Below are 17,402 nucleotides of genomic sequence, written 5' to 3' on the forward strand. Positions count from 1 at the left end.
AACTTTGGATATAAACTACTCAGACTATATGCGTCTTAACTGATTCCTTAAGCTCTAGAGGAGAGGAAGGTAAATCTATGAAGGGAGACCACCAATTATACCAATGACTCCCCGTTGGGTGCTGTCCAGAAACCAACCTGTTGAAGACTGGAGACTGATTTTACCTTTCACAGAGAAACCGGTTGCCCTATCAATTATTTGCTCAAATGCAAAATTTCCCGAAAGCTTCAAACTCCTCTTTGGACTCTGTTTTGGTATTTTACTAACACAAAGAAAACAACCAAATTTATGGTTTGGTATAGGGGATATTTGGGGCTTTCCAGGTGGCTCAGACTGTAAGGAATCTGCCTGCAGTGCCAGAGAGGAGGGTTCAATTCCTTGGTCAGAAAGATCCCCTGGAAGAAGGCATGGCAACCCGCTCCAGTATTCTTGCATGGAGAATCCCATGGACAGAAGAGCCTGGTGGGCTAGTCCACGGGGTCACAAAAAGTCAGACACGACTGAGCAACTGAACACGCATGCACGCATAGGGGATATTACGATAAAATAATAGAAAAGACACAGGAGATCAGTCTTTGGTGGTTTTAATATACCAGCTCTAGCTATTTCATAAGTCAATAAAAAAGAAAAGCACTTTGAATTTCATTCTCCTTGTAAAAGAAAAGAAAGGTTAAGTAATGTTGAAGAGGTTTGGAAGTGTGAGACGCCAGGCTCATGCTTGTTTATAGAAGAACACTAGCTACAGCTGAGAAAGGAGAAGTTCTGGAACTCTAGAATAGATCACTGTAGAACATACTGTTCTGTTTAAATTTAGTTTTAAATTCAGTTTTAAAACTAGTTAAAATGCTCTCTCTTCAGCTGATTTTTTACTAATTTGTTTTCCAACATAAGAGATGCATAGACGGGTGAGTTTAAAAATACACTGAACAATATTTTATGAGTAAATGTCTACAATATGGCATGAGAACTACCAGAATGCTGCTCTAAGTACAGCAAAATTCCAAACCCTAAAATTTTCATTTTTCTTCTTGAACCAATTTTGAATACACCTTTGTTCTTACACAAAGCTCTGATACACTACATAGTAAACATGCTCCAATCCTGATGCGTACTAAACATTTTATTTAAAGATTTTAAAGTAAAATTTAAAAAAAGGTACACAAATACAGATTACATTAGACCAAGGCAGTATTCTACATGACAAAAATCAAAACAAAAAAAATTATTTTAAGTAAATGTACAGGTACTAAACAAGCATAATACCTGAAATCCTTTTCAGGCTCAGGCTGCATACACAGAAAATGATTCGACCACATACATGCTTATGTAAAATAAATTGTTTCTTAGAACACCAAAATTCCAACCATTCTGTCAACTGTCTTAGTCCCCTGGTGAGCATTTGAGACAACTTCTATGTAATATAAAAAGAACTGTCATGGCACATAAGGACTACAAAAAAACAAAATACAGTTAAAAACATATTTGTAATGCAATTCAGTATAAAATATACACAGTAAATCTTAGTTTAAAAAAAATTTAAAAAAAAAAAAAAAGGCCACCCTGAATAACAGTTAAAACCTCATCACAGAAAAATGTCTCATCATTTGTAACATTGATAGAAAACTGATACATTTTTTTAGGAGATATCTAACTTGAAGTCAATTATTGAAAATTTATTTGAAATTGTAGATAAGATAGTAACTATCTAACCCTTCTCAAAATGTTTTATCATGAATACTCTTTCTAATATGTAACTAAGGACAAAATAAAAGTAACTAAAAAAACAAACCTGCTTCTCAAACTGAGGTCCCGAGACCCAACAGAATTCTAAGGTGGATCCAACAATGTGCTTTTTACAACAAACTTACTAGGTGATTATTCCACATTCTAAAATTTGAGAACAAACGTCCTAAGGAAAATAGTACCATTTAAAAGCAAGATCATAAAGTATTTTCTGATATGTCAAAAATTTTTATAAATTTATGATTTGAAGTAAATACTGTTTTTTCTCCTAAAACAAGTTTCAGGTCTTAAGAGAAACATATATACTTCTTAAATAAACATGTGAACTATATAAACATTTCCTTTGAGGTTTCACTGCTTTCAGACTTATTCAAAGAAAAGAGAGTATACATGGACAGAAACTTTGGAAAAATTACATTTCAAATGAAATGTAGCAATCCCGTCAAAAAAGAGACAATTTATTAAATGCCTACATATACTAAGTCATTTTAAATTTAAGACTAGATATCTTTCCTAAAAGTTACATTTTACTAAGATTGGACATTTATAAGTAATTTAAATGATCATGCTTATTTTTTAAGTCCCTTTTCATAAAAAAATATTTAAAAATAAACAACAGGACACTATCATTGGCATCACTTTAAATAATAATTGTTAAGCACTAATATTAAAAATAATCTGAAGAACTCTGCCCCTGATATGTATTCTACTCTGATTACATGTATTAGCTACTTCACTAAAACTCACTTAAGCAGTTGGAACTGTGATGAGTGTGAATGTGTGTGCATATCCTGAACATTTATTCATGTTTATTCTTTTTTTCCTGAATTTCATTGAAGGCTCCAAAACAGGATATGAAAGTATGGTTTGGGGAAAAAACAAGCATGGTTAAGACACTATTTGGAAGATAAATTATTTTCCTTTATACTGAATTACAGGGAAAAAATAGTATACATTCTGTGTCCACTGGATAATGGAGTGTTCTTACAAGTTTTTGGTAACAAGGTGCTTCCTTATTATTTAGATCAAATCACAAAAGGAGACTGTGGGATTTACTTTCCAATAAAAAATAAATATTACCATTGCACTTTTTTTTTTAAGTGTTTTTAATTTTTTTTTTTTTTTTAATATACTGAGAAGTGTTCCACTTAACAGAAGTCTGGGTTCTCTGAACTACATTTATTAACATTCCAGTTACAGTTCCCACTGCAGGGACAAACTCAGAAGCTAACCCCTCACTATAAAAGAAATCACTTGAATCAGTTTTTCAAAGCCAGCCAGCTAATAATTTGGAATTTGGTTCTTAATAAAATGTGTCCATTCTCTTCCTCAGAAGACTCTGTATTCCTCAATTCTAAGCAACCAACATCTTGTATTAATAATTGTTGCCTTAAAAATCAATAAATTAGTCTTCTAAGGCAATGACAGAATTTGCAGCTGAATTTTTAAACATGAATAACTCAGAAAGTAACAGGTAATATAACAAGTTGTATTTTGAATTACTCTTTTATTCCAAAATTAAATACTTAAGTGACCTCATGAATATGACAAAAATCATAGGAGGTTTATGATATAACCCCACCACGTCCCTTAATGCAACAGAAACTCTTTTTAGTGAGTATTTCCTTTGCACAAAAAAGACAACTTTATTATTCATCAGTAGGTTGCTGGATTACCAGTGTAACTAAATTTTGACACGATTGTCTGGAAAGTAGTTTCATCTTTTTCGTAGTTAAACTGAGATGTAACCATTGACTTTTACAGCCAACAGCAGAAGGTACTGAGTGTTTTTTCTGTAGGTGAAAAATATAAAATGGTTCATTGCATCCGGACTGGTAACAAGTTTATCCATGCATTAAATGGCAACACAAGCAAAATGCACAGTTGAGCAGGGACGATCAGACACATTCTTCTGCAGACATCAAGAGAGGATTAATGTACTCAAAACCTTCAAATTCAGACTGATCGATCTTCCTCACAATGTCACTGTTGAAAGAAAAATAATGTTCACCATTAAGATTTCTTTGATTTTTTTTCTTAAATGGTAAAATAAGATTAAAAATTAAAAATAAGGCTAATTTATAAATTATGGGGGGAAAATCTACAAGTTTTTAGATTAACCCCCAAACATTTTCTAGAAGAATCAGCAGTACTGAAAATCAGAAAAGACTTATAATCCCATGAGCAAGTTTGGAACCAAAAGGTAGTCCAAAACTGAAGACTGGGAATAAAAAAGGCACAAATAGTCACAATTTTAGGTAATCTTAATTTCTGACCTAAACAACATTCTTGCCTTGAAAATCCCATGGATGGAGGAGCCTGGTAGGCTGCAGTCCATGGGGTCGCTAAGAGTCGGGCACAACTGAACGACTTCACTTCCACTTTTCACTTTCATTCATTGGAGAAGGAAATGGCAACCCACTTCATATTCTTGCCTGGAGAATCCCAGGGACAGAGGAGCCTGGTGGGCTGCCGTCTATGGGGTCGCACAGAGTTGGACACAACTGAAGCGACTTAGCAGCAGCAAACAACATCATAATTATAGGTGAACACCCAGGGCTGAATCAGCATGCAATTTAGTGGACTGTATAGGCCATGGGGTCGCAAAGGGTCAGACACGATCGAGCGACTTTCACTTCAACAACCAGATGGAACATGGTGAAGAGAAAGCCCAGAAGTTAAGCAAAACGAAAAAACCAGAGGAAGTACTCTGAAAGATCCAGAGGGCCACCACAGGGAGGCAGTGGGTCACAGGGAGCAGAGAGGCTGGCATTCTGCTACACTGGGCTTCTAGTTAAGTATACAAGACCATTACCATCAAATATTTTAGTACTTAAATGTACCTATCATACTGCAGAGAACAAAGTTACACAGGATATGGCCCCTTCCTTCAAGAGGGAAGGTACTTCATATAACAAAACAGTACCTGCTAAGTCTCCTACACGACAAGCTAAGCCCTGCTCTAACCACTGCTGCTGCTGCTGCTGCTAAGTCGCTTCAGTCCTGTCCAACTCTGTGCGACCCCATGGACTGTAGCCTACCAGGCTCCTCCGTCCATGGGATTTTCCAGGCAAGAGTACTGGAGTAGGGTGCCATCACCTTCTCCGGCTCTAACCACTGCTGCTGCTGCTGCTGCTAAGTCGCTTCAGTCCTGTCCAACTCTGTGCGACCCCATGGACTGTAGCCTACCAGGCTCATCCGTCCATGGGATTTTCCAGGCAAGAGTACTGGAGTAGGGTGCCATCACCTTCTCCGGCTCTAACCACTGCTGCTGCTAAGTCACTTCAGTTGTGTCCGACTCTGTGTGATCCCATAGACAGCAGCCCACCAGGCTCCCCTGTCCCTGGGATTCTCCAGGCAAGAACACTGGAGTGGGTTGCCATTGCCTTCTCCAGGCTCTAACCACAGTTCTAAAGAAAAAGGTGACTTCTACTTGGCAAAATCAAGAAAGGCAGCATCATTCCACAAACACTAACTGAATGGAATTATGAAAGACTACGGTAAGTCTGGGGAAATGTCAGTAATTTATTAGAGTTGGAGCACAGGAATAGAAGGCAGAGGATGCTGGAAGGAAGGTAATGGCTAGCTCAAAGAAGCCAGTGATGTTAACACTAAAGAGGTCCATCTTGATCTATCAAAGGTCTGATTACATCTGAGGGAGCTCTGAAAGATGGGGAAGATTTCAACAGGTGAAAAGGAAGGAGGAATAGAGAGGAAATGTTAACAGCATGCTATCAGGGAATGGTGGGTAATTGAGCCTGATGAAAACATGGCGCTTATGTTACGGTGAGAGATATGGCTAGAAAGTCATGCTCGAGCAGATGATGGGAGACTAATTACTCACCAAGGGGACAGATTTTACCTGCTAGGCAAGGTAGGAGTTTACTGAAGGAAACTGATTAAAGGAGTTGGTACTCTGTATGTACTGAACGAGTTGTAAAGTAAAGAAGGAGCCAATTAGAAACGACATAAGTGATGAAGTAAAGGAAAAAGAGACAAGAACTTGGCAGCTGAAGGTATTATACAGTTTGGTAAGGAAGAGTTGGAGTCAACAACCACTGACTCAGATGATCGAATCTGAATAAAGGAATGCATGGTGGTACAATGAGCAGAAAAGGGTAAATTAAAAACAAGGACCCGATTGTGAACAATTTACACTTCAGATGTTTGAGGTGCTTGTCTGACAAACCAGGAGACATGTTTGAACTATTAAGGGGAAATGAAGCTCAGGGAAGATAAGAGGGTGGTGGCTCAGAGCTTTAAAAACCATTGTTCATTTATTCTTTACAGCAACCTTGGGAAGTAGGCGATATGAGTAGACACAGGCTCAGAGAAGTTATGTAACTCAGACCCAGGGTACCCTGTTGGTAAGAGGTGGTGAGGGGATTCAAATTTCCATCTTTTGATTAAATCCAGTGCTCCTTCTAATACACACTGCTGTGACAAATAATGACAAAAGGCACTATGCTAAGTACTACACATTCAAAAATAATCAAGGCTTACTGTCTACTAGTGTCTTTAGTTCAACAGTTATCTGCCTATTTAGCTGGGAGGCATTTAATAGCTGGTTTCCATGCTACGGGGCTGGCTGAAATCTCCAAGGTATAAACTGCATGTAGCAAAGACAAGGCAGTCATGAATAGAATCATGGAGCATGCTAGTCTCAAGGGGACAGGGTAAATAAGATGACAAGTGGTTAAAGAGATAATGCAGAACCAGGATGGACAGCACCAACTAAAGCAGGCCATCAGTGTCAGATGCTTTACAGACATCGGAGGAGACGGGGCAGATCAAAAAATGCTTTAAAATCTAGAAATTAAGAAGCCAATTCAACCTTTAAAAGCTTAAAGAGTAGGTTCAATTGTAAAGAGGTTAAAGTGCTGGCAGCAAGAAAGTGTAAGACAGTCAATGTTGATTACTTTGAAGGAATTTAATAGAGACAGTGCTTATTTATTTTTCTTTTACCATAAGCATCTATTAAGTATTTCTGAAAAAGATTGAAGATGAAAAGAAGATGAGAGAAAAATGTGGTGGCTCAAAGAAGTGGGGAAAATTACTGAATTTGAGCATATTTATAAGCATAGAGAAGAAGTTGGAAAAGAGAAATTAAGGAAGGTGAAGGAATGGGGATAACTGACACAATGAATCCTGGAGGAAATGAAGGAAACAGATTGAGAAAGTGGGAGGCTACCCCATGCATAAGAGGGAGAGCCTTCCAAGAAGCAGGAAGCAGCAAAAGTTTGGGACGAGTTAGAGAGCACTTCTGAGACACAAGGCGGTCTGGTGATGGCTGGAAATGGAGCAAGCTCACAGTAGGGAGGTCTCAACCCTGGCAGGCCACTCAAGGCAAGGTTAATCCACTTAGACTGATGGAGGCAGGGGGAACACTGAAGGCTTCTAAAATGTAGAGAGAGTTTGGAACAGCTGCGGTGAGGAATGTGATAAGAACTAACCAGATGTTAAAGTAAAATGACTGCCAAGCAGAAAAGGCTTCCATGACATGACAGAATGAATCAGTTAACGACAGCTGAAGGATCAAATATCCCCAAGTTATTCTAAGCCATATCTTTCAAAGATATAAACACAAAAAGTAAGTCAGATCACTGCTGCCTGGATCTGACACACTGATGTAATCTTTTTAAAAAGTAATTTGGCAATATATATCAAGAGCTTTAAAAACTTTAAACCCTTTGACCTAATTCCCCTTCTAGGAATCTATCTAAAGGTAATACTCAGGAACTCAGACCAAGATGGTCACTATCACAGTGGGAAGCAGTGCAGTGCAGTGCAAAGAGCACAGGCCTTAGTCAGACTTGGGTTTGAATCCTGGCTCTGTCAACTCACAGCTGCATAACCTTGCTTAACCTCTCTGAGCCTCGGTTTCCTCGCCTGTAAAATGAGGTTTGTAAGACTGCTGTTGAGAATTAGAGACAATACGTGTCAGCAAAGGAGAAAATGACAAGTACTGTTTTTATAACTGTATAATTCAAATGTCCTGTAACTGGATGATTAGATAAAATCAGATAATCTGATCATGGAACACTGTGTAGTTATTAAAAAATGGGACTATCAAAGCACTTTAAAAAATATTTCAGTCTACAGAAATACTTACTCATCATCAGGAGTGAGCTGGACAGGTTCATTAGTAAACTGAGAATCAAAGTTGTCCAAACCAAATTCCCCAGAAATATTTGGTTTAAACGGAGGTACCACCTGCTTTTGCTCCATCTAGAAGAGACATAATGGGTGACAGCTCAAGCCCACATTCTTAGAAAAATTCCACCTCTGTGCTTCTCCTCTGTCCTTAGGTATTTCCCAGTCTTATTAAAGTGAGTCCCTGGGCCTGGTTCTACAATATTCATATGAAGGAAATAATGACAAATCTGAACACTGATGCAGGCCCCAATACTACTACAACCTGCTCCATTAAATTAATATTCTAAGCTTTCACAGTTTTAAATGCTTTTTAAAAAGCACTTAGAATTTTGTTGTTTTTTGTCATTTAAAGTGATTTTAAAACAACAAAATTCTGTAAAGCAATTATCCTTCAATTAAAAAATAAATTTTTAAAAAGGCACTTTAGAGAGTGGTTTTAAGTTATGTAAGCTGTGATACACTGGTTTTTCAATATTCTTTTACATTAATAAATTTTGGCCCAAGAAAATAATGAAAACTAATATTGGAAGGACTGATGCTAAAGCTCCAATACTTAGGCCACCTGATGTCAAGAGCTGACTCATTGCAAAAGACTCTGATGCTGGGAAAGATTGAGGGCAAGAGAAGGGGACAACAGAGGATGAAATGATTGGGTGGCATCACCAACTCAATGGACATGAGTTTGAGCAAACTCTGGGAGACAGTGAAGGACAGGGAAGACTGGCGTGTTGCATTCCATGGGGTCACAAAGAGTCGGACAGGACTTAGCAACTGAACAACAACAATATATAAAATAATCAAAATGTACATACCATATCCCAATCAACATTTCGGAAGAATGGGTGTCCCTGAATATCAGCAAATCCTGTTTGTGGATGACAACCCAATCGTTCCTTTGGGTCCTATGGTGGAAATGTTTCAAGAGCTGGGTGAATACTCTGCTTCAGAATAAACCACCTTTGTGACCTGTGTTTTGTGTCTGTTATATGATACCTTTTTATCTGAAATCAGAATGGTCTACCTTTCATTTCTAGAAAATATAACACTAGATAATCAAAGGAGTATCTGATGCTTGTGGCAAGCAAGATTTCCTCACAGCTCTTCTCCAGCTATCCTTGTAACTCAAGTGGAGAGATGTCACCACACCTTGCTAAAGAAAAACGGGAAGAAGACAAAGAGAGCAGCAGGATTATTTGGGCAGCACCAACTCTTTCTTTGACACGGGCTGGAGTGATACTCAAAACACACAAACCCTCGAACTTCACCAGTTTGTTTTTAGCTCAATTTAAAAGCCCTGTGTCCAATTATAGCAACAACCATAATTTGTGTACAACAACGATACAACCATCATCTGAATCACTGGACTGAGAAGCAGCCTGCAAATTATACAACTATCGTGAATGAGAACATGTTTCCATTTTCCTCTGTGGCAAAAGGCATTCTGCTTTGCATACTGACACTTCTCACCTTCATTTTTCACTGTGTTAAAACTAAGGTTTCCAGTTTAAATCTTTCCTCACATAAAATACTCATTTAAAACAAGCTTGAATTTATTTTATTAAAACTCATTATCTTATTTATCTCAGAAAATAAACACACGTCAACCTACTTTCTAACCTGCCATTTATTTTTAAACAAGATTTTTAAAGTAAGAGGATGGAAAACTGGTTGGTGGTGTGGAAAGAAACCTACACATTTGGTGTTAGAGTGTTATGAATAAACATAATTCAGAGTCATAATTTTAGATCCTAAAACTTTTCTAGGGACTTCCCCGCTGGTCCAGTGGCTAAGACTGTGCTCCCAATGGAGGGGTCCTGGGTTCAATCCCTGGTCAGGGAACTAAGAGCCTATATACTGTAACTAAGACCCAGTGCAAGCAAATAAAATAAAGATATATATAAAAAAAAAATCTTCTAGCCTATCAACTGCAACAAACAATGACAGAATGGTGTTCAGACTTTTTAAAGAGACAACATTTCAGCATTTTATTTTTTCTGAATAATTTCTAATTATAGGGTTGTGATAAGAGAATTTGCAGAGAACACTACTGTACCAAGTACTCAATAAGTTAAAACATTCTATAATAATCATCTAAAGGAAACTGAAAAAATAGAGATGGAGGTACAACTGAGGCTATCCCCAAAGATGCAGTTTTTCTCTAATTGAGCACGTGGTATTTTTTGTTTACATTAAAAACACCACACGTATGAGCCCACACACTCTGGAGCCTATGCTCCATAAGAAGAGCAGCTCTGAGTGCCACAATCAGACAAGAGTCCATGCACCACAGTGAAGACCCAGCGCAGCCAAAAAGCAAAACAAAACAAACACCATACGTGATACAAAGCTAGGGGTAAACTATACTGGCAGAACGGAAAGGACGACGCATCTCAGGATCTCATTCTGTCAAGGATCTCATTCTGTCAAGGCACCCTTTGGTGAAGAGACAAGTTCCAGATCTAATGGAAAAATTATACACTTTGATGTTTTGGAATTTTATGTCACCTGAAACTCTCCTTACCAGTGCCATTTGTATAGAGATAAATCACTAACGATTTTATATACAATTTATACCTTGTTGAGGAAGCTCTTCAGGACACTTGCAGCTTTTACAGATAAAGAACGCGGTATGCGAATTTGTTTTTCCAAAATAACTAGAAAGATAAAATTTACAGCATTATTATAATTAACTTTTACAGGGTTTTCATCTTTATATTTCTACTATAAGATATTTAAGGCATTCCAGCAGAAAACAACAGACATTACAAACACTGTCTAAGCATCTTGTGTACCTTCCCAGTCCTGTCCTTTCCTTCCTACTCAGAGCCTCTACTCTGAACAATTTTGATCACTACACGTGTAGGTTTTATTCTTTGACTACCTTACTGTGTCTGTTGCCTTATCTGTAAAATTGGAATAAAAAGAATATCTGATTCAGAGGGGTGTTGCTGTTGTTTTCTATTTAGTTGCTAAGTCATGTCCAACTTTTTTGAAATCCCATAGACTGCAGCCAGGCTCCTCTGTCCATGGGATTATTCAGGCAAGAATACTGGAGTGGGTTGCCATGCCCTCCTCCAGGGGGTCTTCCTGACCCAGGTATGGAACCTGCATCTCCTGCATTGGCAGGCAGATTCTTTACCACTGAGCCACCAACGAAGCCCTCATAGGAGAGTTATAAGGTTTAAACAGGTTAGTGTCTGTAAAATGTGTGGCATGTATTACTATATTTGATTACATTAGACTTTGCCAAATTATTTTCCAAAGTTGTCATGTCAGTTTTCACTCCATCCACCAGAGTTCCAGTTGCTTCATATCCTCACCAGCAGTGTTATTAACCCTTACTCGCACTGGTGTTGTCAGACTTTAAAATTTTTGCCAAATGTGTAGGTATGAGATGGAAGCCCATTAATTTTTAATGTGCACACCCCTGACTAAGGAGGTTAAAAGTGTTTCCAGGTTTTTCACAGCAAGCTAGATTTCCTATTACATGAAATATCTATTCATTTTCTGTAATGACCTTAGTCATTAAATGTAGAATTTTATGGCAGTTTTTGCACTTCTTTGGACGGTGTGTTCGGGGTCCTTGTGCTTGTCTGCTTGTTTCTGTTCTGTTCAGTTCTTTGTATTTCCAACTGCAGAGCTTTTTCCTTCACCTTTTGATCCTTTTTATCTCCTTAGTACTCTGCTTTTTCCCATTATTGCTCTTGGATTTATGCATTCAGGACTGTGGTCCAGGTGAAAAGACTGCCCTCTCCGGCCACACAATTCCTTCCTCCAACCTCTGTGATGTACAATCTGAAGTCACCTCCTTGTTGTTTCTGAGTATGAGAAGGTAACTGGCAACTGGGACCAAAAACTAAGCAGTAGGAACGACAGATCAAAACAACAAAAACAAACTCATGTGTTTAGGGGTATATTTTCCAGATTATTCTTCCTCTTTCTTACTAGAAAGTAATAACTATAGCTGTCTTCATTCATGCCTTAGGATGGGTTATTCACAGAGACTCTGTAAAATACTGCAAATTACCTTGAAAAAGATAATCCTCTGTGTTTTGATCAGGGTTATCCGAGCTCCCAACAATATCAAATGGAGACCTTCCTGCCATCATCTCAAACATGAGTACTCCAAGAGCCCACCAGTCGACACTGAAACCTTCAAAATGAAATTTTAAAGCAATAAATTATCCATTCCACATTCTAAAATGTCAGTAATTTGAGATTAATTTTATTACATAATTAAAAAAATAAACATAATGAAAAAGTAAACTTGAAATGCATTATCATGATCATGGCAGGCATTGAGGATTACAAGAACATTTCACTTATCAAAGAAGGGAGGTAACTAAATGATAACTTTAAACAATAAAATATAGAAAATGAAACACGAGTTTCTCTTCCCAAATATGTTTGTTGGTTACACTAAGCTGCAGAGACCAATATGTCTATGCCAAGTTATACAATTATCCTGTACACTTTGTCCCATCAAATATGTTTGTAATTACAGACTCAAGAGCCTGCCTCTAATACTTTGTTTTGAGGACATAATTAAATTGTATTTGAAATAACCTTGCGTGGTGTGAAATTTGATCTTCTGCTACCTGATTAAAGATCCTGAAAGGACTTTGGAACCAGATTATAAGCAGCTATCAGAAATAGCCATCCTTCTTTACAACTGCTGAAATCAAAGGGCCAGAACCCAAAGGGCCAAATGTTTTCTTAGGAAGGGCCAGAACCCAAAGGGCCAAATGTTCTCTTAGGATAAACACAACCTCTGGTTTCTGACAAGCAGGGAATCTTTCCTCCATCTTTCAGATTCCTGGGGGAAATACCCCAGGAAATCTGAACAACCTTACAGAAGTTTATGATTCTGAAATTACATGGTTGATTAAATCCCAACTCTGCCACTTTCCTGCTACATGACCTTGGGCAAGTTATTTAACTTTTTTGTCTACCAGTTTCCTTGTTTGTAAAATGTCAATTAATTGTGCTTATCTCATAGGATTACTAAAAGGATTAGATTAACTTAGTTAATATATGCAAACTGCTTAGCACAGTGCCAGTACTCTTAAGTGCTTGCCATATTCAAATTGGCATCCCCAAATACTATCAAAGTCCCACTGTTTCTGATTTTAGAATTTGGAGTTTTTAGTAGGTTTTAGGATGATCAAGAAAGTTTCTGTTAATAAGCTCAGTACCGAAATACTACAGTATACTATAATGCAATTGGTATCACATCTAACCACCCTTCCATCACATGGCCAAAATACCACCAAATTATTACCATAATCTTCTCCTCTTAAGATTTCAGGAGCGATGTAATTAGGAGTACCACAGAAAGTGCTAGTTGTATCTCCTGGCCGTAATCCTTCCTTTTATTTAAAAAAAAAAAGGAAGAAAATAATAAGATGCAATATTTGTTTTAAATTAACCTCTTTTATTTCATTTTCATATAAGGTTAGCATCTATACGTAGCATATTGAGCTTAAATAAAATATCACTAGCACAGCTGCTTTTATTATTAAAACCACAGGTTGCTACTAAATACCTTAAAGAAAACTTGACCTCATTAGATATGGTAGAATTCAATTAAGATGAAAACGGCATTTAAAATAATTTATATTCAAGTAAAATTATAATATAAAAATGTAAATTACATGAGTCAAAGGAAGCATATTTTATGAAGAAAAGCTTTTAAATCCCACTTCCTAACACAACCACGACGCATTATGTTGTTTCCCTTCTGGTCATTTCTCCTAAGTCACACATTTATTGGTTTTGCATTTTAATAGCTACAGGGTAGAGGAAATTAAGGTAGAACACACTAATGTGTACAAATAGAGCAATTACACAACAACGAATGGAACAATCACCAAGAAGCTAAAAGAAACTAGTATGCAGCTAACAACAAGCCTCAAAATACAACTAGTAAAAACGGGCAAAATAATTAAGAGGATTTCAGAGTCTCTGCTATCGTCTGAATGTTTACGTGCCCCCGACACTCACATGCTGCCAACCTATGTGACAGCACTGGGAGGTGGGGCCTCTGGGGAGGTGATTCGGTCATGAGGTTGGAGCCCCATGATGGGATTCACGTTCTTACAAGAGAAAGAGAGCTAGCTCTCTGTCTGTCTCCTCACCATGTGAGGATACAATGGGAAGACAGTCATCTGCAAACCAAGAAGGGTACCTTCAGACACCAAATCTTCCAGAACCTTGATCGTGGACTTCTGTCTCCAGAACCATAAGAAATAAATGTTTGTTGTTTAAGCCACCTAACCTATGGTACCCTGTTATAGCAGCCCAGACTGATAGTACAATCCCCAATCATGACAGGTGATTTTTAAAACATCTATATATTAAAAAAAAAAAGGAAGAAAGATCATATAGACAAAAAATTAGTAAGCAGAGGGAGATTTGAATAAAAGCTAAAGTTTAAAATATGTATAGTATATACACATATAGAATATATATATGTGTGTGTGCGTGTGTGTGGGAAAAGGAGGGAGACAGAGACTTCTTGCATGCAAAATAGAGATTGCTAAGCTGCTAAGTCACTTCAGTCGTGTCTGACTCTGTGCGATCCCGTAGACAGCAGCCCACCAGGCTCCCCCGTCCCTGGGATTCTCCAGGCAAGAACACTGGAGTGGGTTGCCATTTCCGTCTCCAATGCATGAAAGTGAAAAGTGAAAAGTGAAAGTGAAGTCGCTCAGTCATGTCCGACTCTTATCGACCCCATGGACTGCAGCCTACCAGGCTCCTCCGTCCATGGGATTTTCCAGGCAAGAGTACTGGAGTGGGGTGCCAATTACATATGCTTTTTAAAGTACATTTGGGATACTGACCAAATACAAGGCATAAAGGAAATTTCAACATATTTCAAAGCACCATTATCATTCAGACTATTCTCTTAAAAGGAAATTAAATAAGAAATCAACAATAGAAAGACAATCTACCCAAACAGCCAAAACAATTTTGAGAAAGAAGAACAAAGCTGGGGGAATCACGTTACCTGATTTCAGATTATACTACAAAGCTAACGTAATGAACAGTGGGTACTGGCTCAAAAACAGGCATATAAATCAATAGAACAGAAATAGAAAGTCCAGAAATAAACCAAGCATTTATGGTTAATTATTCTATGACAAAGGAGGCAAGAATAAGCAATGGAGAAAAGACAGTTTCTTCAATTAGTGGTTTTGGGAAAACTGGACAGCTGTATGTAAAAGAATAAAACTAGAACATTTTCTCCTACCATACACAAAAATAAAATAAAAACAGATTAAAGACCTAAATGTTAAGACTAGAAACCACAAAACTCCTAAAAGAAAACACAGGCAGAACATGCTTTGCTATATACTGTACCAATATGTATATTTTTTTAATCTGTCTCCTAAGCCAAAGAAAACAAAAGCAAAAATAAACAAATGGGACCTAATCAAACTTAAAGTTTTTGCACAGAAAGGAAACCATTTATAAACTACTACTAGAATACTGCTGCTGCTGCTGCTGCTAAGTCACTTCAGTCGTGTCTGACTCTGTGCTACCCCATAGACGGCAGCCCACCAGGCTCCCCCGTCCCTGGGATTCTCCTACTCAGCCACAAAAATGAATGAGATTTTGCCATAAACAACAACATGTATGGACTTGGAAGCTTCTATGTTTAGTGAAATAAGTCAGACAGAGAAACAAATACTGTATGCTATCACTTATATGTGGAATTTTAAAAATAAAACTAATGAATATAATAAGACAACAAAACAGACTCACAGATACAGAGAGCAAGCGAGTGGCTACCAGTGGTGTGAGTGAAGTAGCAAAGTACAGGTAGGGGATTAAGGGGTACAAACTACCATGTATAAAATAAATAAACTACAAGGATACATTGTACAGCACAGGGAATACAGTCCACATTTTATAACTATAAATGGAGTACAATCTGTAAAAACTGTGAATCACGATGTACAGTTGAAATATATAATACTGTAAATCAACCACATCTCAATTAAAATGAAAAACAAAAGTCTAAATACAAACTGAATAATACTAAATATACAATTAAACATCTGCTTTTTTTTTTACTTTGTAAGTTATGTAATTTCCCATGTAATTACAAATTTCCTATTATTAATGAATACAAAATTCAACTCAACATATGTACCTAGAATTTAACCATTTCCCTATTGTTAAATTACATGGTACAAAATTCCAAACAAAAGGAGGGGGAAAATACAGACTAAAAATCAGGTCTTCTTCCCATTCTTGTCTGACATATCCAGTTTCAGCTTCTTAGAGACAACCACTGTTATATGAGGTTCTTATGAATTCCTGCAGAGATATTCCTGGTATGGGGTATGTATTTTTCTTCAGATTTTATACTATTATATATAATATGAATATAAATATCTAGAAGAAATACTTAGTAATATATATTGTGACTTCAAGGGTTTTTTAAGATCCCTAACAGGGGTATATATGTTATTTTTATATATAGGCATACCATGAAGATACTGCAGTTTGGTTTCAGATTCCAACAATAAAGTAGATATCACAATAAATTGAGTCACATGAATATTTTTGATTTTCCAGTACATGTAAAAATTATGTGTACACTACACTGTAATCCATTAAATGTGCAACAGATCATGTCTAAAAACAAAATGCATACCTTAACTAAAAGATATTTTAAACACAATATTGTAAATCAAATATATTGCAATAAAAATTTTTAAAAAACTTTATTGCTAAAAAATGTTAACACAGGGTTGCCACAACCTTCAATCTGTAAAAAAAACACAGTATCTGTGCAGCACAGTAAAACAAGGCATGCCTATACAAAGAAATATGGATGGGATTTTAGTTGTTTTGTATTAATGGCAATGGCTTGACATACAGTGATGGTTTATGACATGCACTTGCAGGGTAAGAGTCAGAGGCAAGGGATGCAGTCTGTTAACCTGTAAAAGAGCTGTACTAAATCATTCAGCTTTGGACTGGATATCTGAATGTACGTCTATCAGCCAAATTACTTACAGCATAAAATAGATATTATTATGAAATCCCCCTGCTGATAAAAAATAGTTGGAGGCACATCAATTTATAAAATAGCTAAAGTTTTCAGTCAATAAAAAAATCAATATTCATAAAATATTTCAAACTCTGAAGATGTTAATTGCAGTTTTCATATGCCTCCAGTCATCACTATTCTTGGCATTCCTTATATAAAAGCATCTAGTGAGAAACTGAAGAAATTAAATTAAATAAACCTAAAGAAAGCATTTCTAGAAAAACTATGGAAAAAATCTTAGTGTTTTAGATTTCTCAAAGAATAATTATAAAGAAGAGAAATTCATCTAATATTTGCTTAAGGTCAGACTTTAGGCAAGTTTAAATACTGACTCTTAAGTCATAAGATAGGAACATTACAATTTCCAGGGGACTTATTTCCCACAAGCTTAAACATTGAGTGTAAATGTATTAGGTTGGAAAAGAGACAAAGTACTGTT

The 17,402-nt window shown here is 36.9% G+C and overlaps 1 protein-coding gene across 3 annotated transcripts in view; it reads right to left on the minus strand.

Moving 5' to 3' along the window:
- Positions 1 to 1,099: 1,099 nt before the first annotated feature.
- PRKCI (protein kinase C iota) overlaps positions 1,100 to 17,402 on the minus strand; it is a 70,980-nt gene continuing 54,677 nt past the window's right edge. For 2 of the 3 annotated variants that reach the window (XM_027541401.1, XM_027541416.1), the window contains 6 exons: positions 13,181 to 13,268; positions 11,927 to 12,052; positions 10,474 to 10,553; positions 8,712 to 8,801; positions 7,856 to 7,971; positions 1,100 to 3,729 (listed from right to left, as the gene is read on the minus strand). In XM_027541401.1, the coding sequence (XP_027397202.1) occupies positions 3,642 to 3,729; positions 7,856 to 7,971; positions 8,712 to 8,801; positions 10,474 to 10,553; positions 11,927 to 12,052; positions 13,181 to 13,268 (588 nt within the window). In that variant the 3' untranslated portion in view covers positions 1,100 to 3,641. The remainder of the gene's footprint in view (positions 3,730 to 7,855; positions 7,972 to 8,711; positions 8,802 to 10,473; positions 10,554 to 11,926; positions 12,053 to 13,180; positions 13,269 to 17,402) is intronic. The other variant, XM_027541408.1, reaches the window with a different exon arrangement.

The sequence above is a fragment of the Bos indicus x Bos taurus genome, chromosome 1 (assembly GCF_003369695.1).
Source record: "Bos indicus x Bos taurus breed Angus x Brahman F1 hybrid chromosome 1, Bos_hybrid_MaternalHap_v2.0, whole genome shotgun sequence".
NCBI lineage: Eukaryota > Metazoa > Chordata > Mammalia > Artiodactyla > Bovidae > Bos > Bos indicus x Bos taurus.